Source organism: Erpetoichthys calabaricus, chromosome 4 (genome assembly GCF_900747795.2).
Source record: "Erpetoichthys calabaricus chromosome 4, fErpCal1.3, whole genome shotgun sequence".
In the NCBI taxonomy this organism is placed as follows: domain Eukaryota; kingdom Metazoa; phylum Chordata; class Cladistia; order Polypteriformes; family Polypteridae; genus Erpetoichthys; species Erpetoichthys calabaricus.
The window spans coordinates 225,658,023-225,685,779 of NC_041397.2; the positions used below are offsets into that span (position 1 = coordinate 225,658,023).

Below are 27,757 nucleotides of genomic sequence, written 5' to 3' on the forward strand. Positions count from 1 at the left end.
TAGAAAAGAAAATAGGAAATGTAATTTTATGTTGGAGCATTAGTGTTTGAAGGTAATCCCTTTGTGCATGTACTAGTATGTGAACTGTGTGTAATAAGTGAGCTTGCTCCTTTAAAATTGTTGATCAGAATAATATATGCTTCACCCCTATTGTTGATTTGATGCAAACAGAAAGAAATTACCGGGAAAAGCTCTGCCTTGTGCTGTTTTCTCTTGGTGGTAGCAGTGTGAGTGAGTTAGTTGCTGTACATTTATTGAGTCAAAAAGGTTGAATAGGTGCTGTCGATTCCATGCCAGCATAGTGTGAGGTATGTTTGTATGCAAAGTTAATAATATTAATAGATTTGTTTAAAAAATGTGTTTTACTCTGGATAGAATATACAAATGCATTATACCATATTAATTGACCAAATTTTTAATTACTTCCCAGTCTTACTGTCAGATTAGATTCCAGTTCTCTGTGCCTTAAGGATCTCTGTTATATAAAGGTCTTACATTTATTCAGTTTGGCACTCTACTTCAAGGTTATTGTAATAAACCTTGCCACAATCTATAGCCAGCCACCACCAAGTGAAGAATGTTGAAAGTGGTTGTCAGTTTAAAGTAAATATTAACAGCTATAAGAAAACATTTTGGGATTCGTCATTTTACAGTTAGACAGTAGTGCAAAACCTGAGAAGAAAACAAGACCACTTGTCTCTGGCTAGATGTTGATAGCCTTCAAATATATTCTGTATTTAACTAGAAAGGATATTCAAAAAATGTCAGGACTCCTGGGTTCTCCAAACCGTTTTTGCTATAAATTCTATCAATATTTATATAACAACAGTATAAATTCAGCTAGAAGAAATCCTGTAGTAACAACTGTTAAACTGTTAAATATTTAAGAGGTCATCTGCATGATCCTGTAGTCTTTTGGAACAATATTGGTGGACAGAATTATTTAATGCATATTTTTCATCCTCAGTAAAATGAGGCCCCACTATCTAATGAAAATACCTACTACCACAAAATGACATAATCCACAATGTTAAACTAGTTGGGATTGTGTCAACTTTTAGGGGTCCTTTTTTTGCTCTTGAACTTGGTTGATTCACTGTCATTAAGAAAGCTAAGGTTTGATAGTTACACCAGAATTGCTCTATAGCAGAATGTTGGGGCCTTATATATAAGCTGAAGTTGAGCTATGAATGATCATAAGCTTTACAGCAAATATACTAATACATTTGATAAAGAGGTCATTTTTTGACCTGAAGCAGAATGTTCACACCAGACAGCCAACAAATGTTAAGCAATCATAGTTATTTTATAATAATCATTGATCAATACATCTGTCAGAGTAGATCCAAGAATCTCAGAGTGGCCAACACCAAATTCCCCGGAGCTGTTGCAGCCAACATTGGATGGGACCACTCCCCGGATATATTATGTTGAACTTCTGCATTACAGACTCTGTGGGACTTAGTGGTAGAAAGAAATAAATTAAAGGTCTTATTGCTATTGGGGTTTCATTTTTCGTAGGTGTTCAGTGCTGTTGTGATAGTTTTTTTTTTTTATATAACTTATTGCTAGTTTGTGGTCATTTGTTGAATTTTGTTCATGGTTATCGTTCCCATCCATGTCTTTTGTTGTTAAAGGGTTGTGGAGGTTTGGCGGCTTTCTGTGCAGCAGTGTTTAAAAAAAAAAAAAAAACACATGTATTTGTCCTCCTGTTGTTTTGTGTGTTTGTGTATTTTATATTTTTCCCCCTCAACAATGCTATTCAATTCCCATGAAGGGTGGAGTTGGTCAAGGCGTACTACCACCAACCCATCCACGTCCTTTCGGCCGCCTGCAGCAGTACCTGGCAGTTTTGCAGTGATGGCCAGCAGCAGAAGCAGTAAGCAACTATGCAATCAAAGCAGCTCTGTGCAGCCAACGAGCTGTGACCAAGGCTTCATATCCTTAACAGGTTCCCCTGAGGAGGAATCCCTCCTGCTGTTTAATCACACCTTGGGGTATCTCTGAGGAAAAAGTCCAAAAGGAGGCAAGAATAGACCAGAAAGTGATGAACAGGAGTTGTTGGGGGAGGTGTTAGACACATTTAGAGCGGATAAAGGGATTTAGGGAGCTATACTATGGCTGTGCACGGCCAGTACTAGGCTGTACTGGAGCTGGTGTGTCTGTGTAAGAGGAGCCATACTGGGCCTGTGATACTTGCTGCCTTCAAGGGTCAGGGCCTAAGGTGGATGACTGCCCAGCAGCTCCAGATGGGCAGTGTGGTATCAGACAACAGCACCATCCTCCTGGCAATTCAGCAAATTGACCCACATGCCATTCTTTGCTTACATACTCAACCTTGTGGTGCAGAGGTTCCTCTGAACTTACCTGGGGTTTGGCTTCTGAGCAAGGCACAGTAGGACTGCGGCCATCTTCACCGCTCCCCTACTGCCAGTGCTTTGCTTCCAAAAATGCAACAGCAGCACTACCACCTGCCGTTCCATGGGTTGGTTCGTGATGCAGCCATGCAGTGGAACTCTACCCCATGTACATGGTGGAGCATCTGTGGGAACAGCTCATGGCAGTGAACCACAGCCCAGTAAAAATCCAAGATGGGCTAGTTTATGGAGCCCAGCCAACAGGATTGGAGGATGTGCCACCTCCATTCTGTCCTTACCAGGAAGCTGCTTGAGGCATACCCCCACCATCACCTCCCTGCTTCCTCTCCACATGTCCATCAAAGAGCTGTCAATATTAGCAGCAGCCGTGGTGGTGGCGGCAGCAATCTGATGGATGTATGGAGTCTTCTTCCAGACTTAACGACCCAGCCCAACAAAGGGTGGCAATAGCAGCAGTCAACACCAGCAGCTAGACCGCATGGTGAGTGACTACCTGGGGTGTATTGGTGCAAATAATCCTGTGCTCACTGATGACCCCATGGAGTTCTGGGTGATAAGGTTGAATTTAAGCTTGAGCTTGCTCAGTATGCAGTGGAAGTGTCGTGTTGCCTGGCTTCCAGCTTACTGTCTGAGCAGGCTTTCATTGCTTCAGGCAGGAAGGTCACAGAGAAGACGATCCGATCCGGTTGTCCACAGATTCTGTGGACCGACTGACTTTTATATATATAAAAAAAAAAAGAATGAGTCCTGGATCAGCAGTGATTTCCAGCCCCCTTCTGCTGATTCCAAGGACTAGATGGATTCCTGGTCTATCTTTCTCTATCCCTCTCCTGTTTTTTAGTAAATCTTTTATACACTGAGCTTGTGGGGTTCATGCCTCTGAATTCATGCTGCCTGCTCCTTTTGCCGCTGTCAGTAATAAATTTTACTGCTCTGATAATTCAATTAATTTAATCTCAAAGAGGCATGGTGTGGTTGGCAGTGCTGCCTCATAGCTCAGGTCACCTTTTTGGCCAAAAATTCGTCCAGCAGGTGCTTCCCTAGCCCTTTGGGACACTTAAAAAGCCCAGTGAGACTGGATTAAAAAAAACTATTCTCTTTGGCAATCATTTCTTTGAATTTCCAGTGTTTAAAGTTCTCATTAGTTCATTATTTCTGATTTCTCACGGAGGCACGGTAGTGCAGTAATTGGCACCACTGCCACACAGCTCAGGTCACCTTTTTGGCCACAGTCAGTCCAGTATAGTTAGTAGATGTTTCCCTTGCCCTCAGGGACACTTTCAAGATGATTGCACCATTATAATCCAGTCAAATCTAGTTCAGTTAGTTTATCCACTGACTTCAATGCATTTTGCAGAGTTTGGCGATATTTGCAAAAACTTTGGTGATTTCTTTGTACTCGATGTGAAACACCTTTTCAATTACTTCTATTACATAAAACATTGACTCTGTTAAGAAAATTTGCTTTATTTAATAAATTTTGAAGCATTGTAGAATTTTTGCGTTTGTGTAAATTGCATCTGTTATATCTAATATTTATGTTGAGTAAATAATGGAATTCAAATAATTCCTTTCTTAGACATGAAAATTGGAGTTGTTTTTTGGTTAATGGTTTAAATGACAAAATATAATAATGTGTTTCTTCTGACAGTGAAGTCTGACCCAATCCAGAGGCTTCATTGAGCACCTTAAATCAATAGTATTGATAATTAAAGCGACTGTTTAGAAAAGAAAATGGTTTATATTTGTAATGAAGAGTAATGCACAGATTTGTTTGTTTGTTGTGTATTGCGGTTCTGGTTTAATAAGGTATTCAATTGAATTCATTTTTGCTGCTTTGAAAATTTTCTGTAGAAAACCTTATGAAAATACTTTCTTTTGAAATAATAAGTACCCATAAGTGAGTGTAAGCTACAGATTAATGCTTTGAAGCAAATTGAATACATCTGTGTACATGGAAAGATTTTGTTTGAATGTTCTTCTCTAAATTCCCAGACAGTCACACTGTTGAACAAATGCATAGAGTATAATTAATAGGTATTGGTGTAAAACAGTTGTGAAAGAGGGCATCCTTGTCTTGTCCTACACCTTAAATCAAAAAAAGTAAATCTGTACAGTGGATTCAAAAAGTATTCAGATCCCTTTTATTTCTGCACAATTTGTTTTGTTTTTTAAATTGATAAATTTGCTGTACACTCAGTAACTTATAATAACAAAGTAAAGACATGTTTTCAGAAAGGTTTGAAATATAGTAAGAATCAAAAACTGAAATCTCCCATTTATATAAGGATTTAAGACCCTTTACTGTTGCACTCCATATTGTGGAGAGGTGCAACCTATCCTGTTTGGCAAAGATGACAAATTTGTCAATTTTAATTTAAATCTACAGCACAGTAAAATGTGCTGAAAGTGAAGAAGTCTGAATACTTATATTCAATCCCAAAAGTGGAGATCAGAATAAAATACAGGTTCAGTTCATCTGTTCTTTCTGAAAATAGTTTTAAGATTGTTAAGAACAGTTAACAATAATTTTTTATTGTGATTCTAAATGTTGAGATGGTAAAGCTAATTAAATATGCCAAGATATTCAGCCCTTTAACTTTCCGGTTAAGCTTATTCATTTGTAATTTTTGCTGGCCAATTTGAAAGGATTAAATCCACATTCTTAAAGTTGTGAAGCAGTAGTTCCAACAATTCTGCCTCTGTTTTAAAGTAAACTGAACCATATTTGCTAACTCACTGTTTTATCTGGTGCTATCTGGGTTTTATTTCAAAACTTTGCTGTAAATTGTTGCTTTTTTACTTTATTTAAAAAATTAAAATGTTGAGTATCCCCCACTCATTTTTTCGTGTATTATGCTCAGAGATGTCAAAAGAATGCATACTTTTTTCACAAAGTAACAGATTGAAGTTGACATGTCAGTTGGTTCAACCTATATAGTTTATCAATATGTTTGAAATTAGCCTAAACAAATTAGATTTGTTCTTTAATCTTACTGAGAAAATTTATATTATCAGGGATACACATTTTTCACTACAACTTTCAAAACCATGATTTTTTCTGACTCTTGTGAAGAAAATACAACTCAGCTAGTATATGATCCACAGAAAAGTAAAAAGCAAATGAAGGAAATAAAATAGACACAGTTGTAATGTGAAAGCTTCAGATTACAGTTTATCATTCTTTGCCTGCACTTATAAAAGCTCTCAATAGATCTCTTAAACAGTTTCAGACGTTTAATGTTAATACAGTTTTTGAAGGCTAAGACGCTTTACATAAAGAAGTACCATGGTGTTTCATAATAATGATAAATTGGCTTTTCATTTAATTTTGATTAATACCACACCAATTCATAAGAAAGCAGTCAGTGTAATACTTCCTGTTAAAGTGTGATTTTTACTGTACGATATCAGAGGCACAAATAAACAATTTCTTGCTGCTGCTCACCTTTGAGATAGCAACATACAGCTGCCCATGAGAGGAGCAGTTTAAATAGAGATTTGCTCTAGCTATTCAAAGGGTCTTGCCCAGTGCCTTGTTTATTGTCATGTTAAATCATACATCCACAAGGAAATGTAACCATTTGAAATTAAAGGAATAATTTGATGAGATGAGTGGAATCCATGCCATATTGCCTCCATAATTATTTATGGCAAGTGTAATAAAATTGATAGATCACACTTTAATATTGCCCAACATCTGTACCATTCCCAAGCTGTCCCTGCCAGCCCTGGGGACAGCATCATGACATTTTAGGGCCTTTATGCTAAGTTGAACTATCCCTAGTTATTCTAAAGTTATTTGAGAGGGTTGACACCATAATGTACTGGTCCATCATTTTGTTTATGTGTACAGTCATATGAAAAGGTTTGGGAACTTTTAATTCTTTGGATTTTTGTTTATCATTGGCTGAGCTTTCAAAGTAGCAACTTCCTTTTAATATATGACATGCCTTATGGAAACAGTAGTATTTCAGCAGTGACATTAAGTTCATTGGATTAACAGAAAATATGCAGTATGCATCATAACAAAATTAGACAGGTGCATAAATTTGGGCACCCCAACAGAGATATTACATCAATACTTTTGCAAATATAACAGCCTCTAGACGCCTCCTATAGCCTTTGATGAGTGTCTGGATTCTGGTTGGAGGTATTTTTGACCATTCTTCCATACAAAATCTCTCCAGTTCAGTTAAAGTTGATGGCTGCTGATGCATGGACAGCCTGCTTCAAATCATCCTATAGATTTTCGATGATATTCAAGTCAGGGGACTATGATGGCCATTCCAGAACATTGTACTTCTCCCTCTGCATGAATGCCTTTGTAGATTTCGAACTGTGTTTTGGGTCATTGTCTTGTTGGAATATCCAACCCCTGCGTAACTTCAACTTTGTGACTGATGCTTGAACATTATCCTGAAGAATTTGTTGATATTGGGTTGAATTCATCTGACCCTCAACCTTAACAAAGGCCGCAGTCCCTGAACTAGCCACACAGCCCCACAGCATGATGGAACCTCCACCAAATTTGACAGTAGGTAGCGGGTGTTCTTCTTCCGCCATGCAAAGCGCTTTTTGTTATGACCAAATAACTCAATTTTTCTCCCATCAGTCCAAAGCACTTTGTTCCAAAATGAATCTGGCTTGTCTAAATGAGCATTTGCATACAACAAGCGACTCTGTGGCGTGGGTGCAGAAAGGGCTTCTTTCTCATCACCCTGCCATACATATGTTCTTTGTGCAAATTGTGCTGAATTGTAGAACAATGTACAGATACACCATCTGCAGCAAGATGTTCTTGCAGGTCTTTGGAGGTGATCTGTGGGTTGTCTGTAACCATTCTCACAATCCTGCACATATGCCGCTCCTGTATTTTTCTTGGCCTGCCAGACCTGGATTTAACAGAAACTGTGCCTGTGGCCTTCCATTTCCTGATTACATTCCTTACAGTTGAAACTGACAGTTTAATAAACCTCTGAGATAGCTTTTTGTAGCCTTCCTCTAAACCATGATACTGCACAATCTTTGTTTTGAGATCTTTTGAGAGTTGCTTTGAGGATCCCATGCTGTCACTCTTCAAAGGAGAGTCAAAGAGAAACACAACTTGCAATTGACCATCTTAAATACCTTTTCTCATGATTGGACACACCTGTGTCCAATGAGCTAATCCAACCAATTTGGTGTAGCAAGCAGCCAGTATTGAGCAGTTACATGCATTCAAATCAGCAAAATTACAAGGGTACCCACATTTTTGCACAGAACAGTTTTTCACATTTGATTTAATTTCATACAACTAAATAATGCTTCATTAACAATCTTTGTTCGGAAAACACCCCAGAACTCAGATGTTCCTTGGAAATGAAAGACATACCACTGTTATCTTTTTTGTTGAAAGTAGAGTAAATTATTATGCAGGCTGAGAGGGGTTTCCAGACTTTTTCATATGACTGTATTATCACCAGTTATGCAACTATTATACTTTATTAATGAGTAGCTCTGGTTTCCGATTGAGGGTTGTTTTCTTAGGACAGTGACACAAGGTTTACCATATTGTATTGTTAACATATGGTATCGCCATGGCAGATGAAGCTGACCTATAGAATGATATCATTCCTATCTAATATTACACAAGTAAATTACATAAATAAAATAACATAAAAAATAAATAAATGCAGTACATCCGCAGAGTTTAGGATCACATGAGATACCCACATGGTTAAGAGGCTAGTCCTTTGCCAGGCTCAATCATGCACACATACTAAAGAAGAAAAGAGAATCCAGAAGGGTGCTGGAGACAACCCAGCAGAAACCAATAAATAAAGTATTAATTAATTTTTAATTCAGTCATATAATATTTTGAAACAGGGTGACCTAGTGGTGCGGTGCCCAGCATTCTTACTTCAGAGCCCCTTGGGCTCAGGCTTTATTTTTAGCCTTGTTGCAGTTGGTGTATTTGTGTTGGTTGTTTTCTTTGCGTGAATGTGTCTATGGCTCCTTCAAAGACTGATTCCCGCCCTGAGCCCCATTGTGCAGACCTATTTTGTAAAACATTTTTGTGAGCAAAGTTGCTTGCATCCATGCATCTAGTAAAATAGTGCTTGGAAAGAAACACTGTAGCGTACTTGTAGCACACTTGTAACAGTAAGGCATTAGCAGTGGAAAGACAGAACATTATTAAAGTATTAATTGCCTATTGCTTATGCAAGACACATTTTGTGATTTTGCTAAAGCAGATGTACAGAAATGCACTATATAAATGTTAAACTTTAGTGTATATTTCTGTTATTTACACCATTCAAGTATTGAATTCTCTTAGAAAAATACACTTCCAACATTTGGAAAGGGTAGATTACATAGCACCAGTAAATATCAAAGCTAAATATGGCATAAAAGAGTGTATGTGTGCAATTCTGTTACTGCTCGCAAAGAGAATTGCACAAAAGAAAATGATAGTGTTTTTGAAATTAAATAACCATTTTGCTTAAAGTTATTTCAAGTTAATGTAAGAAGTGACAACGGTACATAGTGGTTTTTCGATTCTTGCATTTTTTGATTACACTGGAAGCCTTGAACAGTCTTGTTATAATGAGACAACTGAGCTCTGTCATAAATGGTAAAACTGTATGCATCACATGTTCTTGTATCAAGTTGACAAGTATACAAATGAATGATATCAAATTTTGAAAACTGTATTTTTAGACTTACAGAATAAGTGTCCATGTTAATATGTTTTGGTGACTAAAACAAAAAAATAAAACGTGAGAAAAACTAAAAGTTAATTGCTAAAAAACTAAAACTAAATAAAACAAAAAAAAAATTAAAAACCAAATAAAAAGCTAAAACTAAATGAATCTTAAAGCAAAAAATACTGCTACATTCTAGTATGAAAATAGCTTTGTTTACCTTTGTTTTTTTTTTTTGTTTTTTTTTGTCTAAATCAGGTATATTTATGTCTACCTAATTGTGTATCACTGGTAGAGGGTCACTGCTTAATAGTTCCTCTTCAACACCACACTGCGGCAACTTCTTTGGATGAAGACATTTGGCAGGAAATTCAGGTAAGAATGAGGAAAATGTTTATACATTAATTTTCCACACATATTTTGTATTGTATTTGCTGTTGCTTGTAAATTAGTAACAGGATGAAGTTAAAAAATATGGTAAATTATTTTTTTGTTAATAAGGAGTATTTCAAGGTGTTTTTGTTAACAATTTCAAAACTACTTTTTTATCTTAATATGACCCTTTTTTTGTATAATATTTCATATTGTTCACCAAGGTCTTCTTACATCTTTTTAATTTTTAAAGTTCCTGCTTTTGATTCTCTTTGTAATAGGCTTTTCGTAAATCCTTGGTAGAAACTTTTAACGATAAAGGACTTGACTGTGTTTTCCTGGAGACTCACATGAACCCAAAACAAAGACGGCATATGGTGTATGAGTGCATTCCACTTCCAAGGGAAATAGGGGACATGGCCCCTATCTACTTCAAGGTAAAGAGTTAAGATTTGCAGTTGTAACTGTGCACCTCCTCATAAAGCCATTATATATGTATTATTTATTTGAAAAGTAAAGTAAGGTAGACCATCTATTGGCATTATCATTTAGATGAGAGTGAGAAACTTTAAATTTCTTAAAAGTTGCCACCACTGTTGACCTGAAATGGGCACAGTACATTTCTTCTGCTTTCAGAAGGCTTAACAGTGCCTTTATGTACTCAAATGTTTCAGGTAACCTCAGTTGACTCTCTTTGTGCTCACCAACTCTAGTTGGCACCATCAGTGTAGTTGGTAGTGGGTGCATTACATCATGGTTTCACAACTTTTCAGCTCAGGATCTCAAAGCACTACAGGGCGTAGTCTTTTGTTACTGTATAACACACGGTGCCATCAAGACACAAACATTATTGTTAAAGACCTCATTAATTATGCACTTTTTGGCAAAGAAATCAGGACCACCAGTTCTTTCAGCACAAGATAATGATAGTTATCCATAGATCATAAGGCTATACAAATACACTCTGGCAACTGCAGATATTTCTTGCATACAGTAATCATCTGATTTTGCTTTTAATGATGCTGTGTTTCTTGTCCTTTTTGTATTCTGGGTGGTTTGCAAGTAAGAATTTTCTTACACTTTGTACACAAGACCATAAATTCAAACTAAATCAAGCTAATATTAATGCATACAACAAAATATTCCATCATCAGGTTATCTTACAAAATATGTTTACAATTTAAAAGAAAATAAATGACTTAATGAAAACTTGTAAATCTGTGTAAATTTAAGCCATGCAACAATAACAACAACATTGATTTATATAGCATATTTTCATACAAATGGTTTAGCTCAAAGTGCTTTATAAGATGAAGAAAGAATAGTTTATAAAAAATAAAAATTAACATTAGGCAATACTAAATAACAAAAAAATAAACTAAGGTCCAATAGCTGGGAGGACAGAAAAAACGAACAAAAAAAACTCTAGGGGTCTGGAGAAATAGAAAAGACAAAATCTGCAGCAGTTCCAAGGCCACAAGACTGCCCAGTTTAACATACATGATCTTACAACCTGTCGTGTAATGACCAGTAAGAAAGTGATTGAGAGTCAAATAATTGCTTGCCAGTGACTGTTTCAATTTCACCTTCACAACTGTAAGCTCTATTTGTCTATTCATCCATTTTCTGGACAGCAGAACTGAAAAAGTGTTCTTACTGTTTTGTATACATTGGTAGTATAACTTAAGCAAAAGTGCACTGTGTCTTGGTCACTCCTACATCTAAGCCGTCCTAAGGCCACTACAAAGCCATAAACTCCATGTGCTAAATAGGCCTGCAACAATTAGTCGATGTAATTGACGACGTCGACTACAAAAAATCGTCAACGCAGATTTTTTTATTGTCAACGCATCATAAACAGAACCTTCAATAGACGCTCCAGTCACAAAGAACCACATTGGTCTTTGTAACTGCAATGAACTACATGAACGTCTGGGGGCAGTATCGTTTGTTATTGTTTGTCAAGACTGCACACAGTCCTACCAACGAAGAAGAACGTCTGAGGAGAAGAAGAATGTAGAGGAAAATAAACGTGGTAGCAATGGCGAGTCGGATAGAGGAGGGGGAAGGAAATGGAAAAAAATTGAGACAGAAACTTTCTAAAGTGTTAGAGCACTTCACCGAAAAAGAAAAAAAAGTTGAATGCAGATTATGCAAATCGGAGTTTTCTTTTCTGTGTATATCAAGGTTTCGACAATGATAGTTAACCCTTAAACCGACACATACTTAGGGGTTAATGATAGATAGATAGATACATACATACATACATACATACATACATACATACATACATACATACATACATACATACATACTTTATTAATCCCAATGGGAAATTCACAGTGCAGTGCACCCCTGGACGCCAAATACTTTTTACCTGCACTTTTTAAGTAAACGTCACAACTCACAAAGAAAATGTGAAATTTTAATGGAACACTTGTTTTTTTTCATGCAAAGAGCATCACAATTACTGCAACACTGATCATTTTACACACTGCAAATGAACTGTAAAAACTATATCAAAAACTACTGCAACAATATATTATTATATGCTCAAGGTGCAACTGAAGCCATTGATGAAATGAAGTAAATCACCGAGCCAACTGCGCTTGAACTGGTTTCATGCAAACACACAGAGGTAAACGCTGATGATTGCAGGCTCGTCTAGTGCAGCAGCTGAATCCCAGAGACAGTGAGGCTGCAGGGGCTGGCTGCTCAACGAATACACGCAATGACTGATCAGCTCCGGCGTGCTGCCAAGTTGCTCTGTGAAGCAAATATAGCCAGTTGCGGAGTTCAATGAATGTACGTTGCCGCATATACTCGGCTTCGGCATGCTTCCAAATTGCACTGGAAACCGACTCTAGCCGGTTGCAGTGGTTTAAGGGTTAAGTGCATATAACTTCAGTTATGCTTGCTAACGTCTTTGGAGCTATAGTAAACGAGTGAATAGGAGTAGCTGAGCCGTCCTAGTTTTTTTCCTTCTTTTTTCGTATTATATTTGAGTTCATATGAATAGTAAACCATTTCTAACTAACGTTAGACAACTTGTGTTTTGGAGTATATCAGTAATTAGCTTGTTACATATTTTAGTCAGTTATTTTTTATTTTGGCATAATATAGTACATGATGTGATAAACCACAACACTTTTCCTTCAGAGTATGATGATTAAAACATCTTTCTCTGTCTACAAAATCATTCTTGTGTATTCCTGCTAACTCTACTCCCTCTGAGCGTTTCTGCTCAGCAGCTGGGAACATTGTCTCAAAGAACAGAGCCAGCCTCACACCAGAGCATGTTGAAATGCTCACGTTCCTGCACTGCAATCAGGCGTATATGAATTGAATCTTTTATAAATTGTACATTATTGTTTTATTTGTATTGAAACTTTATTTAACTGTTGGACTTAAAGACACACCAGTAGCCATTTTTGGTTAAATTAAATGCACTTTTTTTGTTTAAAGACTATGTGCACTTTAGTTTGTATTGTTTAGTGTATTTCTTGTTTATTGAGATGGTCACACTAATATAAAACATCTGATTATTTTCAAATTCATATGTTTCACTGGTTGTTATTTTAATTTGATTATGATTAATTTTAATCATGTTAATGCAGATACATCAGGGTGACATTCACAGGTGGACAGACATGAGCAGATGAGGTAAGACATGTCGCAGGCATCAAAATAGTCAGGCATGAAATAATCGTAACTAATTGAAAAATAAATTGAAAGATTAGTCGACTACCAAAATAATCATTAGTTGCAGCACTAGTGCTAAATCCATCTTATCAGACGATACAAATTTTTCCATGGTCAGAGAGCAGTCATGAGACTCAGACTCATGAGAACCAGTGAATCAGAACAAATCAATGTTCCAAGTTTGGAAATAAAAGTGCAAAATGTAGGTAGTAGTTAAGAATTTTGTGTAGATGTAAAAATGTGAAATTGGGTGATGATGAAATGTAGAACAAGATACTTATAGAGGCAATAAAGGAATTGAAAAGCACAAAATAAATCATCAATAAGATGATTAAACACCACTGTAGGAATAAAATAGATCTGCAGCTTTAGGTAAGAGGCCCAGACTTACACGGCTCTGCATACTTAATATTCAAAATATCTTAAGAAATTGGTATTTTATAAGTTGGCAGTGTTGATGAAGAAACAGGCCAAAACTTGAAACACAAAGTTGAGTTAACCTACACCAAGCTGAGGAACCAATAGTTTTGCAGTGCTTATTTAAAAATTAAATGTTGAAGCCCATTTTGTAAATAACGTCCATGCATAACAGGAATGGCTATTAATGCAATAACATGTTCTTAAAGTGAAATTTTATGAGTATAGACTCAAGATTGGTGTCAGTTGCTTTGGTGTGTGGTGTCCAATCTTAGTTATGTGTCATATGTTTCCCACACTTTTTGCTTACTACAACAATCTGCTTTGTTAAGAGTGTCTTGTATGTTAAGTGAACAAGAGTTGCTTTACTACCTAATTATAGCGATCTTGCCTCATTTAATAAACAAAATCCTTTGTTTATTTTTTCACATTGTTATATAAAAGATACTGCTCATGCACTTCTACTAGCTGTTTAAATATTAAATACAGAAAAAAACCTTACTTACAGCTGTTATCATTTTTTGTTACGTAACATAAAAAATAAAACGTGTGCCAGTGATCATTCTGTGGTACGTTTTAGCAACAAAATTTGCAAACATGTCTTTCTTTTTAAAATGTATGTTGATGTAGCTAAATCTGTTATTAGAAGGTACATCCTTGACTAAAATTTCTATTACACAGAAGTGATATGAGAGATTTGTCCTTTAGTGGGATATTACTGAACAGTACCCTTAAGATTATTACATAAACAATGGACATCTACAGCTGAGAACATAACACACTGTATTTTTTTTTTAATCTTTGTAAAGAATAGGTGCAACTCTTCAACTGTGCCCAAACTCAGAATATATAACAAACTAATTAAAAAGTGTCCTTTATTAGAAGTAATTCGCTAGAGAGAGAGCTAAACAAAATAAATGCACATACTGACGAAAACAAATCTTTTGTCTCTTTGAGTCTTCTTAAATAGGTGTTGCATTATGTCTGTTACGTTGTGTGGTTGGCTGATGTTCCACATAATTAAAACATTTAAGTACTCTACATGTCCAAACTCTCCTTTTTTCTCATCTGTCTTCCTCTTGACATTTGAGCTGTTTCCAACTTGCTTTCTAATTGTATGTTCCATGGAAGTCCGGCCAGAAGAAGCCTTTAATCTTCAGCCAAGGACCACTTCCCAGGTTAGGCTCCACCTCTGCAACTTCAAGGACCTTAATCCTGGGATTTTCACTGCCATACTTGGGTGTTTTTCTAGTTCTAAGGCTCAGCACACTCTTTACCATGTATGCTGGACATCAGTACTCTCATAAATCTTTGTGCTGCTGCCTACCAGATTCAAGGTCTTCATTTAATAGATTAGAAGTTCTTCATTTTTATCTGCCTATTTCTCTTGACCTCTAGAGTAATCACTTGATTACAATTTTGACCAATATGTTTTACGACTCCAAGTGATATTCCAGTTAAGCTCCTGGTGCTGCCATATATGTTAACATTGCCACATTATTATTGTCAGAGCTGCATAATAATAATAATAATAATACTTTACACTTACACAGCGCTTTACTCACTACTGAAAGCACTTTTAATTGTGAGTGGGGAGCCACTTCAACAACCACTAATTTGTAGCATCTACCTGAATGATGCGATGGCAGCCATTTTTGCTCCTGTACACTCACCACATATTAGCTATTGGGTGGTGAGAGAACTAACCAATTAAAGACGGGATGATTAGGGGGTCTGAATCACTAAGCCATGGATGACAATTTAGCCTGGACATCGGAGAACACCCGGCTCTTTATGAAAGATGCCAAGGGTTCATTTATGACAACAGAGAGTCAGAACCTCGGTGTCGTCCAAAGGACGGCACCGTTTTTACAGCTGGAGCATTGGGTTCACATTCAGACCACAGGGTAAATGCCCCCTGTTGGCCTCATTAATTCCTATTCCCACAGCAACCCAAGCTTTTCCAAGATAGTTTCCCATTTAAGCACTGGCCAGGCTCGAACATGCTTAGCTTCAGGTGGATGACCTCTTCTGAAGTGCATCTGGTATGGTGGTAGTATATTGCTAGGTCTTTGTGTTTGAGGGTCATATATTGCTAGATCTTTGCCATGGAACACATCTGACATTTTCTAATGACTAAAACATTTTTAACTGGGTAGTTCAGTTTTCCATTCACATCCTATAGACTTATATACTAAGTTAATGGTCGACTTAGATTGTTTCAGTGTGACTGATTATTTGTGTATTTTTTTCTCAAGGGTGTAGTTCATGTGTTGAATCGTTAACTACAGAAATCAGCACAATGAATCTCTTAACTCTGATTAAGTGACTTAGAACAATAATAAATGGATAAATGTTTATAGTATCTGCTCATCTTAAGTGTTAAAGTTGTTCCATAAAGTGTATGTTCATGGTGATATGCCTCATGTCAATTGAAGACATGTATGAATAAATACTTTAAATTAATTTAATGTAAGTCTTAAGAAAAAATTTCTCAGATCCAAAGTTATCTACTTGCAGAAAGCTATAATGGAGTCTGATGATGAATGGGCTATGAATAAAAAGGTGATTGATCTGTCTTCAAGAGATGTTCGTCGTGCTGTAAGTAGTTTTTTTTTTTTCTGTTAAAAATTTTTCCTTGCCAACTGGATATTATTTGCACAGTGAAAAGTTTGTTGTGTGAATTGTTAAGACACTGCCAAGCAGATTGTTCAAGGGTTGCCAAGAAAGGTCAGACACTTTTTTTTTATGCTTGGTGATTTATTGTAGAATTGAGCAGACCACTATGATAACCAGATGCATTTGCTACACTCCTCATTTGTTTATATAGTCATTATGAACAGCCTTGCACCTTTCTGTGTTCAGTTTGAAAAATTACATTTACAGCAACTTCTTCAGTAACATCAGCATTACTCCCAAACCATATGGTTTTCTTCCTAATCTGTAAAGCCCAATAATTGAAAATATTTGAGGAATAGGTTTTGTTTGTATATGCATTTTTATCCTTCTCTAGATGTTCTTTACTGATATTTTTTTTTTTTTGCCACCAACATGTTAATAATACCTCCATTCTAATACTTGTTTAAAACACATATAACTGCATGATGCTATTTTTAAAGGCCACTGTAAATATTAGCTGCCCTACAGCCCTGCCCTGGATGAGCGCATAGAGAAGATGCATGAATGGTTAGAAGACTTTTGGTAGTTAAGTGAATTAAATAATTACTGTAGTAAGTGCTAGTTAGTCCTGTTGGCATTGATGAGGGACGACCATGTATTTTTTTATATTTTCATTGTATTGTCAAGGGAGTTTCATAACAAATGTGCATCTGCAGTACTTGGTGATTCCATTTTGTACCAAGGTCCAAAGGATATTTATACTTATAGAGTATCATTTTAAAAGAATATTGTAAATTACAGTACAAATAGTGTTAGCTGTGGTGAAGCCTTAGCTTCTGTATTAGAATTAAACATACAGTGCATCCGGAAAGTATTCACAGCGCATCACTTTTTAAACATTTTGTTATGTTACAGCCTTATTCCAAAATGAATTAAATTCATTATTTTCCTCAGAATTATACACACAACACCCCATAATGACAACGTGAAAAAAGTTTACTTGAGGTTTTTGCAAATTTATTAAAAATAAAAAAACAGAGAAATCACATGTACATAAGTATTCACAGCCTTTGCTCAATACTTTGTCGATGCACCTTTGGCAGCAATTACAGCCTCAAGTCTTTTTGAACATGATGCCACAAGCTTGGCACATCTATCCTTGGCCAGTTTCGCCCATTCCTCTTTGCAGCACCTCTCAAGCTCTATCAGGTTGGATGGGAAGCATCGGTGCACAGCCATTTTAAGATCTCTCCAGAGATGTTCAATTGGATTCAAGTCTGGGCTCTGGCTGGGCCACTCAAGGACATTCACAGAGTTGTCCTGAAGCCACTCCTTTGATATCTTGGCTGTGTGCTTAGGGTCGTTGTCCTGCTGAAAGATGAACCATCGCCCCAGTCTGAGGTCAAGAGCGCTCTGGACCAAGTTTTCATCCAGGATGTCTCTGTACATTGCTGCAGTCATCTTTCCCTTTATCCTGACTAGGCTCCCAGTCCCTGCCGCTGAAAAACATCCCCACAGCATGATGCTGCCACCACCATGCTTCACTGTAGAGATGGTATTGGCCTGGTGATGAGCCGTGCCTGTAATTCACACCAAAGAGTTCAATCTTTGTCTCATCAAACCAGGGAATTTTCTTTCTCATGGTCTGAGAGTCCTTCAGGTGCCTTATGGCAAACTCCAGGCTAGCTGCCATGTGCCTTTTACTAAGGAGTGGCTTCCGTCTGGCCACTCTACCATACAGGCCTGATTGGTGGATTGCTGCAGAGATGGTTGTCCTTCTGGAAGGTTCTCCTCTCTCCACAGAGGACCTGGAGCTCTAACAGAGTGAAAGTTGGGTTCTTGGTCACCTCCCTGACTAAGGCCCTTCTCCCCTGATCGCTCAGTTTAGATGGCCGGCCAGCTCTAGGAAGAGTCCTGGTGGTTTCGAACTTCTTCCACTTACGGATGATGGAGGCCACTGTGCTCATTGGGACCTTCAAAGCAGCAGAAATTTTTCTGTAACCTCCCCCAGATTTGTGCCTCGAGACAATCCTGTCCCAGAGGTCTACAGACAATTACTTTGACTTCATGCTTGGTTTGTGCTCTGACATGAACTGTCAACTGTGGGACCTTATATAGACAGGTGTGTGCCTTTCCAAATCATGTCCAATCAACTGAATTTACCACAGGTGGACTCCAATTAAGCTGCAGAAACATCTCACGGATGATCAGGGGAAACAGGATGCACCTGAGCTCAATTTTGAGCTTCATCGCAAAGGCTGTGAATACTTATGTACATGTGCTTTTTCAATTTTTTTATTTTTAATAAATTTGCAAAAATCTCAAGTAAACTTTTTTCACGTTGTCATTATGGGGTGTTGTGTGTAGAATTCTGAGGAAAAAAATGAATTTAATTAATTTTGGAATAAGGCTGTAACATAACAAAATGTGGAAAAAGTGATGCGCTGTGAAAACTTTCCGGATGCACTGTATACCTTATAGTATTTAAGCATTTATTAATACAGTTGGTTATTTGTAAGTTCAAAGGTATGTTTTTGTTTTTATGATTCACAGTGATTTGACTCTAGTCCTTTTTTGCAAAACAGAGAAATATCAGTAGCATTTAATTAAGGGAAAGCATTTCAAACAGAAGGTACAAGAAAAACTGAATGATGATTTGGTTTTGATAATTCACATTTAAACATCTGTTAAATTTCTATTAAGTTGTTTTTGCATTTTATATCTTGAAATTCTTAAAGAACAGATCTTAAAAACATTCACCTTCAGAAAATAATTTCTTAATTAACAGCTTTGACAGAGCTTTACATCATTATGCACTTTTTGGCTCTCACAAATATGACAAAAGACATGAAACATGAATATGCTTCTGTGCTTCCATGGCCTAATCCACTCTTTATATGTTGCATATATGAATTACGTCTGTTGTGATTGATTGGAGTATTGTTGAGTCTTACCCTTAGAAAATGGATTGTTCATTGTGCAGTACCCCTCCTAAATTATAGTCCACTGATGTCAGTCTTACTATCTCTGGTAAATTGCGGTGGTCACCCGATGCTTGAGAATCTGGTAGAGACAAATGCAGCTTGAAACAAGGTCTTGGCCAGGAGTAGAATCATAGATTGTGCTTTATTGTGATTAGAATGAGTAAATGGTGTTCTGCATCTCAGTTGGTAACATTAAGTCTTTGTCCTGATAGATGGTGAACCAGAGAAGAGTAAGAAGTCAATTGTTGATAATAATGCATCACAAAAAAAGTTGTCAGTTAAAATATTTAACAATTTCAACATCAGCATACATGGGACACACTCCATGCCAAAAGAGCTAATAGAGTTTCACCTATCTGTGCCTGACTTGGTGAGACTTTATATTGGATGGCTGTACAGAATGGTGTAAAATCATGTATTCCTTGCAAATGACTTAACTCTAGAATCACAGCAGCTGTCCATGTAAGGTAAATAAGGGTGTAAGGCATTTAAATGGGAGGTGAACTTATGCAAACTTGCTCTGCTTCTAAAAGTTCTTTTTAGTAAACATCTGGTCCATATAATTAAGTAAAGGACAATGTGGAAGAACTGAGAACCATCCCCAATGCGCAGGACATTAGTCTTAAAAATAAATAAGATTTTGAAAGAGAAGTCACAACAAGTATACAATAGAAATGTTTTTTTGATTGGTTGAAGATATCACATGAAAACAATAGCAGGTGTTGTATTTTCCAGACACTTTAGCTTTCTGTTGAGACCAGTATCCTGCATAAGCTCATAGATCAGGTCATTCTTCTCTTTAATAAGAAAGGGAGAAGGAAATGCTGTTACTATATGTTAGGTATGCCAATTCTGCCCTTCCCTTCTTGCACCTGGTTACACAATCATTAGCAGTCTTTGGCATATTAAAAACAAATAAATTAGGATTTACCACAGTGAGAAACAATATTGAATGATGTACAGTATGTCAGAAAAACAAGAAGACATATTTTGCAAATATTTCTTCATGTCATGAAATGGCCGTACAGCTGAATTCAATACCACATTAGACCTCATATATTTCAACTTTGTCCACCAACATAATGTCTTAATTGTAAATTGAAAGACATTATTGGAGCTATTCACAAGGGTGGCTAGTTCATTTCTCATAGATCCAAAAGACATATATTTTTAAATACTCCATATCAAAGAAGTAAGTGGTTCATCAGATTGGTAGTCAGGGAAAGTAGGTCCAATTTAGAGTGCTTACATTTGAGCTAGCATCATTCCAGCAAGTATATGCAAAAGTGATGTTGACAACCATTCTGCACATACTGTACATACATTGGAACTTCAGATCTGTATATAGGTGATTGACTGCTAAGAGCAACAAAGCAATTACAGAAGCTTGTGGTGAAAGCAGTCCAGACACTAGAGCAGACTTTAACCTGAAACAAATCTCAACAGTTCCTTTCTTAATGGTGTTATGTTAGACTCTGTCTATCAAAACCAATTTACAGATTCTGCCCTATGATAGATCAGAACAAGCCAGTCACTGCTTGGCCACATAGCTTCCACATCACTAGTGATAGAAATTGCAAAATGGTGCTCAAAAGACATTTATAGACAGTTCTCTTATTTAGGCTGTACAAATTAAAAAAAAAAAAATAAGCATGACATTTATAACAAATGCATGCCGCACTTTACTGGTTTTTGTAAAAGGGACCTGCGATTCATATTTATAATCACTGCACATAATTTGTTTGGAGCTGCTCATGAAGTACTGAATGACACTTCATTTTGGCTAAAAGGCAAAACAGGCCTAGAACCTAGAGAGATTTACCAAATATGTAAATTGTTCTTATTTGATTAAACACCTTGGTCAAAGACTCCCAAGATTTCTACTAAAAACTGAAATGAAATTTCACATCTTGCAGTCAACCATTTTTCTATTCTTTTACCCTACATCATATACTTCACCTACAGAAAGGAGCAAATACTCACATTTCAGAGGATGGATGCAAGCATACTACACTGTCATCTAATGCTAAATGATTAAATCCCACAAGGATCTCTTGCCACCCAAAAATATCTTGCGAATTTAAAGTACAAACTGTAAGGAACAGTAAGAGCGCATTCACTTTGGGTAACAGCTAGAATATATGTAAGAATGCTGTTCATAGATTACAGCTTGGCATTCAACACCATCATCCCCTCAAAACTTGTCTTGAAGCTTGACGATCTTGGGTTGGGGACGACCATCTGCAGATGGATTTTCTCTTTCCTGACAAACAGGCCCCAGGTGGTGAGAGTCGGCAAACACACGTCCTCATCACTCATTTTAAACACAGGAGCGCCGCATGGGCTGTGTGGTTAGCCCCCTCTTGTATTCCTTGTTCACCCACGACTGTGTTGCAAAACACGGCACAAACACCATCATCAAGTTTGCAGACGACACAACCATCATAGGCCTTATCACTGACAACGATGAGATGGCCTACAGAGAGGAGGTGCTGGCATTGAGTAATTGGTGCCTGGATAACAACTTGTCTCTTAACGTCAGCAAAACCAAGGAGATGATCGTGGACTATCGGAAGCAACAAGGCAGAGAACACCAGGCCATCTACATAAGCAGCGTAGAAGTTGAAAGGGTTAACATCTTCAAGTTCCTCGGAGTAAACATCACCGAGGATCTCTCGTGGACCCTTCACATAGACACTGTGGTTAAGAAAGCTCGCCAGCGGCTCTACTTCCTGAGGAGGCTGAGGAAGTTTGGCATGAATGCCAACATCACCTCAAACTTTTACAGGAGTGTGGTCGAGAGTCTGCTGACGAGCTGCATTACCGTCTGGTATGGGAGCTGCTCTGCCAGCAGCCGGAAATCACTACAGAGAGTGGTGAAGGCAGCAGAGCACATCACGGGCAAGAGTTTTCCTGCCATTGAAGACATTTACCTCCATCGGTGCCTGCTTAAGACAAGCAGCATCATAAAGGACCACAGCCATCCAGCACGCCAGCTGTTCTCCTTGTTACCGTCTGGCAGACGATACAGGAGTCTGGCTGCTCGGACTACAAGACTTAAGAACAGTTTTTACCACCAGGCCATTCGACTCCTCAACAGCAACACCTGAACACTTACATACACTTACATTACATCTACATTGCACTACTTACACACAAACTGTACCTGCACACACTCTGAATACTGACTGGAACATGCATCTGCACTTTATGGAATATGCATCTGTACTTATAAAACATTATCTGTGCAATAACTGTCATTTGTACTTGCTGCTCATCCAACTCATATTGCTCTATAACTTCTTTTATACGTACACATTTTATTTTATATGGCTTGTCTATTTTTAACTTGTAAATTTTTTTTTTTTTTTTTTAATTTTTTTTTTAGCTTTATTGGATCTAGGCTGAGTGACTTGTTTTTCTTGTCATACACATTTCATTGTATGTTGACCCTGTGTTAACCTATATATGACAAATAAACCTAAACCTAACCTAACCCTTTATGCAATGCAGTGACATGGAAATCCATCCATATGTTTGTGAAACACTCTAGTGTGGATATAGCACAGATCTCCTTCTCAGAGGCCTTCCTTCTACATCAACAAACACCCTAAGAAATACTGTCTTTTTTTGTGCCAACAGTATTAAGAGTTTATCCATGCAGTTAATAAATGTTGACTGAATACTTGCACAAGGGGCACAGTTTCAGTCCCTGTGTTATTTTGTTTATAATACATCAGTAGTGACATTTCTTCCATTGTCTGTGAAGGCCTCAGCAAGTCACATCACCACATTTGCAGACCGTCTTTCACTAGTAATTGAGTAGTATCTTTCTCCAAATAAATAGTAGCTTTTAGTATATTTCTTACTTATATCAGTAGCTATCCTGAATTTGATGCTATATTTGTTGGGCTTGCTTGACTTGGGCATCAACATTTTATCAGGAATAATTGCTCACCAACATTTATGTCCTGCTGGGTTTTTGATATTTTAACAAAATGTATAACTATACCTTTTGGGGGAAAAAAAAAATCATATGATTTGAGTACAGTAGACCCCCGCGAAGTTGCGGTTCAGAGTTCGCGGCCTCAGTCATTCGTGGATTTTTCCTTAGAACTAATAATTGTTAGCAGAAACCGCAAATATCCGCAATTTTTATGGCTTTTATCGTGGCAATACTACACTGTAGAGAGACCAGGAAGCAGCTGTAGAGGAAAAACACAGCTTGGGATGGTGAAAGTAGCCAATAGAATTTGAAACTGCAACTCCCAGCAGACCCTGCAGTGGCTCTGATTGGTCTTCTGCTGAGGGTGCTGGGGCTGTTGGGGTCCAAGGATGTCAGCGCAGCGTTTAAAAAGGGGGCCGGTGACCAAAAGCAAAAAAAAAAAAGTTTTTGTAATTTGTGTTACAAGTTCCTGTCTGTCTGCCTGCCTGCCTTCTGTTGGTTTACCTGTACTTATTCATTTTGTCCTGGATTGTTTCATGCGTCTGGATTGTCTGCCTGTGTACATGAGGACTGTAAGTGGATTCATGCCCATCCTGCAAAGAAAGGAGCACTCCTGAACCCGTCCACCCATCTTCACCATTTTAGGAACGAGCGGCAGGACTATCTTTACATTCCCATTCAACGTGCGGATCTCTGGACTATCTATTTTCATCATTACATTTCATCCATTCCCGTTTTTCATTAACGTTTTTCATGATTTGCTTTGTGTGTTTTGTTTGTGCTTTGTTGTATTTAATGTGTAATCACCATAAGGGGAACAGGGGTGGTATCGTTGTTTTCATTTATTTCATTTGTTTTCATTACATTCTTTATTTGCTGTTTGATTACCGGTTTGCTTTGGTTTTTGTCTGTGTTTGTGAGTGTGTGTGTGCGTGCAGGTCCGGCCAAGGCTGGGTGCGTCCCTGGAATCTCCACCATAAAATTAAATGAATTGCCATCTTCTCGACGGTGTGAATCTTAGCGGCACCGGACTGCTACAGTGTTATTCATTTCTCCTTGCTGCTGATTGACTGTGATGCATCCCCAGCTGAGTGTTCTTCAAAAAAACCCTCTTAAAAAACGCTGATAGACTACCTTCACGTTGCTCCCTTACTTGCTGGGCTTACTTGTGGCTGCTGTGTCTCGCGATATGCTTCTCGCGCGACGCTATGCATACTTAAAAGCCTGAACAGCACGTGACCTTTTTGGCTGATTGCTTTGTTTCTGTGCAATTCTGTGACCCAAGCGTGACACCCTGCAGTACTGCAAGCCTGACTGTCTCTGGGATTGAGCCACTGCACTATAGCCTGCCAGCATCAGCGCTTACCTCTGTGTGCTTGCGTGCCTTGAACATATTGTTGCAGTAGTTTTTTAAATAGTTTTTACAGTTCATTAGCAGTGTGTAAAATGATCAGTGTTGCAGTAATTGTGATGCCCGTTGCATGAAAAAAGCGTTCCATTAAAATTTAACATTTTTCCTTTGTAAATTGTGACGTTTACTTAAAGTGCAGCAAAAAAGTATTTGGTGTCCAGGGATGCATTAACCCCCAAGTATGAGGCAGTTTAAGGCTTAAAGCCCCAAGATGCCATCGAAACGCCCTGCACCTTCTAAGGCTTCTGGCAATGAAAACACGCTTGCATGAATTACAGTACATATAGCGGTAACATCAGTATTTTACATTCTAGCACTGCGGGAGACATAGCAGTACAGTACTGTGAAGTATACGGGTTTACCTTTACATTCTTTTTTTTAGGTAATGTATTAAGCTGAGTTTGAAATGAAATTATAGTATTTTGGGGGCATATTTAGGGTTTACACTATAAAAATAGGCATTTTTTTTAACCACTTCCAAAATTCGTGGTTTTTCACAATTCACGGGTGCTCTTGGAACGTAACTCCCACGAATTTTGGGGGTGTACTGTATGTACGTATCTGCTGTCTAACCATTATTTGTATGTGATCCAGTATATGCACCAGTATTTCAGTATAACTGTACTCAAATCATTTTTTTTTCTTTCCTAAAGACCACCTTGTTTAAGACTAGTCTCACATTCGATCGGTCCTTTCAGCTTCAACCACAGTACAGTTTTGATTGTGTGCCAGCATCTTCATGCTGCACAAGCAAAGAACGGCGACAGTTTATTCTTGCAATTGTATATATTGTTAGGTCTGCAGTGTGTGTGAAAACATGAGTGAGTTGCCTTCCAGGGCTGTTCAGTTCACTCGTGGTTTGCTCCAACCACAATGTGCCATCTTGCATGTTCTCCTTTCTCCATGTCAAAAACTGATTGTCTCTGTGAACTTCACATTCTAAACTGTGTGAAAAAAATTATGATGCCATTTCAAGTAACATTTTTTTATGTGTTGTCTGCCAAAGAGAAGTGGCAATTGAAATTTGGGGAGCAGTGTTCATTGATGTTGATAACAACATCAGGAGAGGATTTGTTGAATTATAAAGGATAAGCAAATACATGTTAAGTACAAGCTGGAGTACTAGGGTACCAGCACTCAATGGCTTTGCTTATGTTGGTAATATTGGGGTCTTTTGTATTTAACAATAGAAAAATATAATCAATAATGTTTTCTGAATAAGACTTTTGGAATTACAGAAACATAGGCAATTTTTCTGCAGTATAAAAGATGTACTGTAAAGGAGGAGCATTTAAAAACTTAGAAACGCAACACCCACTGTCATCATCCACGATATATCTAGTATTAAAGGGTCTAAACTTTTGAAAAGTACTTTAATTAAAGTGAAATTTCATTTCTTTATGTACTGTACATTTTAGGAACTTTTGTTCAAAGTTATAATAGTATTGTGATGGGATATTTCAAAAGAATAACAAATTAAAATCATGCATTATTTTTTTTCTCTAGGTTCCTAAAGGACTTCCGTATTTTTCTGTAGATTTTGGTCTACAAGGGGGATTTGCCCACGTTATAGAAAATCGAGACAAATTCCCTCATTATTTCGGCAAGGTATGTTAATTCTGTTATAACTGACAATATCCATCACTGAATGGCATAACCGTAAAAAGTAATATGTTGCTTAGCCAGACTACTGCCAATTAATGCTGATAATATTGTGCTTTAGCATTCCATTATGTACTTTTTCTTTTGCATGTGCTTTTAAGGACTATGGGAGGAATATTTTGACAGACAGTATCAAGAGACAGTATAAAAAATAAATTACTTTAAGCAGCCAGGAAATCACTGGTGTTTGGGGCTTATTAATATTCATGAAAAAGTTACTGTGTTAGCACTTGTCCACTTGCATTTATTTTAATAATTATTCCATCCCAAATATCTTTTTCTGGTGTGAAATTCAGATAAATGGCCACTCTCTTTTTGCTGTCTTTTATAGTTTGTTGTACTGTTAGTTTGCTAATAATGAAGTGAAGTGTCACTTAGTTTTTAATTCTTAATAAATCTTTCAGAACCTTTTACAGTGTGTGTTGTTTGTGTCTTTCTCAAAGAGCATAAATTTGGATTAGTCCCTATACCCTTGGACTATTGGGATCCCAAGTAATTAGGACATTAAATTGAATTTTTAATTTTTCTTTCTCTCTTTACCTTTAACATACTGTCTACTTCTTGATTTTTCTTGTTCATAATTACATATAATGCTAGGTTTATTGTACTTTAAATGTTTCAGGAATACTTGTGGGATATGATGGCAACAGCCTTAGTATAGTAGAGCAAGTTTGCCATTTTCTATAAACAGATTCAGACTCTTCTGGGATGATTACTAAACCAGTTTACACATGCAAATTCTAGTGGTCACCATCAAGGTTCCCCATCAAGCTTAATTTGTCTTTTCCTTGCATTCAATCCATTCTTATCTATGCTTCTTTGTAAATGAAAATTCATTTCTCCCAATTTAGTCATCCTTTTCCATACACCATAAAACATGGCAGCAAGCTGAAAACCATTTGAGTTTATGTTCTAAGTGGCACTCCCACACCCCAGTTTTTCTAAACGAGGCCTTTCAAAAATGTGAGCACTACTACTTCTTTTCCCCTCAGACACGTCTAGATAATAGAATCCTTGGGGGCAGCTATAATGAATCAGTAATTCAAATATTCCAATTGCCAAAGTGCAAGCTTTCTGTATACCTCTTCCTTCTTCTATTAAAAAGAAGTTGGTTCTAATTTTGCCACATGGCTTTTGTCATTTACCTTTTTTTTAACATAGCAAACCCATGCTCACTTATTATGGTGCACTTCGTAAAGTACTCATCTAAACTGAAAAAAACTGTATTCACTCTGCCAATGGGAAATTATGGCTACCATCTATGCCTCCGAAGCAAAAATTAAGCTTAAATATGCCACCTTTGCATCCAAAGACCAAAATCACCAGTATACTCAATTGGCGTATTAGAAAACCCACTCTACCTTTACTGCTTTTTAAAAACAACTGGATCATTTCTCTACATATTATGGGAATATCCTTCTGCTTTTGCCAATTGGTAATTCTCCTATTTGATTCTTTCTACTCATGTTCCCTTGTTGCCTCACATCAAAATTTTTCTAGTCGTTTCCACTCTTTCGGTTACTCTTCTCCAAATTAGAATCCTTTCATAAGCTCACAAGTCTAACCTTGATCCTATCTCT

At 37.3% G+C, this 27,757-nt stretch overlaps 1 protein-coding gene across 1 annotated transcript in view; it reads left to right on the top strand.

Moving 5' to 3' along the window:
• The window catches only part of cwf19l2 (CWF19 like cell cycle control factor 2), a 140,728-nt gene that overhangs the window by 103,988 nt on the left and 8,983 nt on the right, over positions 1–27,757 (top strand). Inside the window, exons 14-17 of the mRNA XM_028800398.2 lie at positions 9,323–9,439; positions 9,718–9,873; positions 16,076–16,156; positions 26,022–26,123. Coding sequence (XP_028656231.2) covers positions 9,323–9,439; positions 9,718–9,873; positions 16,076–16,156; positions 26,022–26,123 — 456 coding nt within the window. The remainder of the gene's footprint in view (positions 1–9,322; positions 9,440–9,717; positions 9,874–16,075; positions 16,157–26,021; positions 26,124–27,757) is intronic.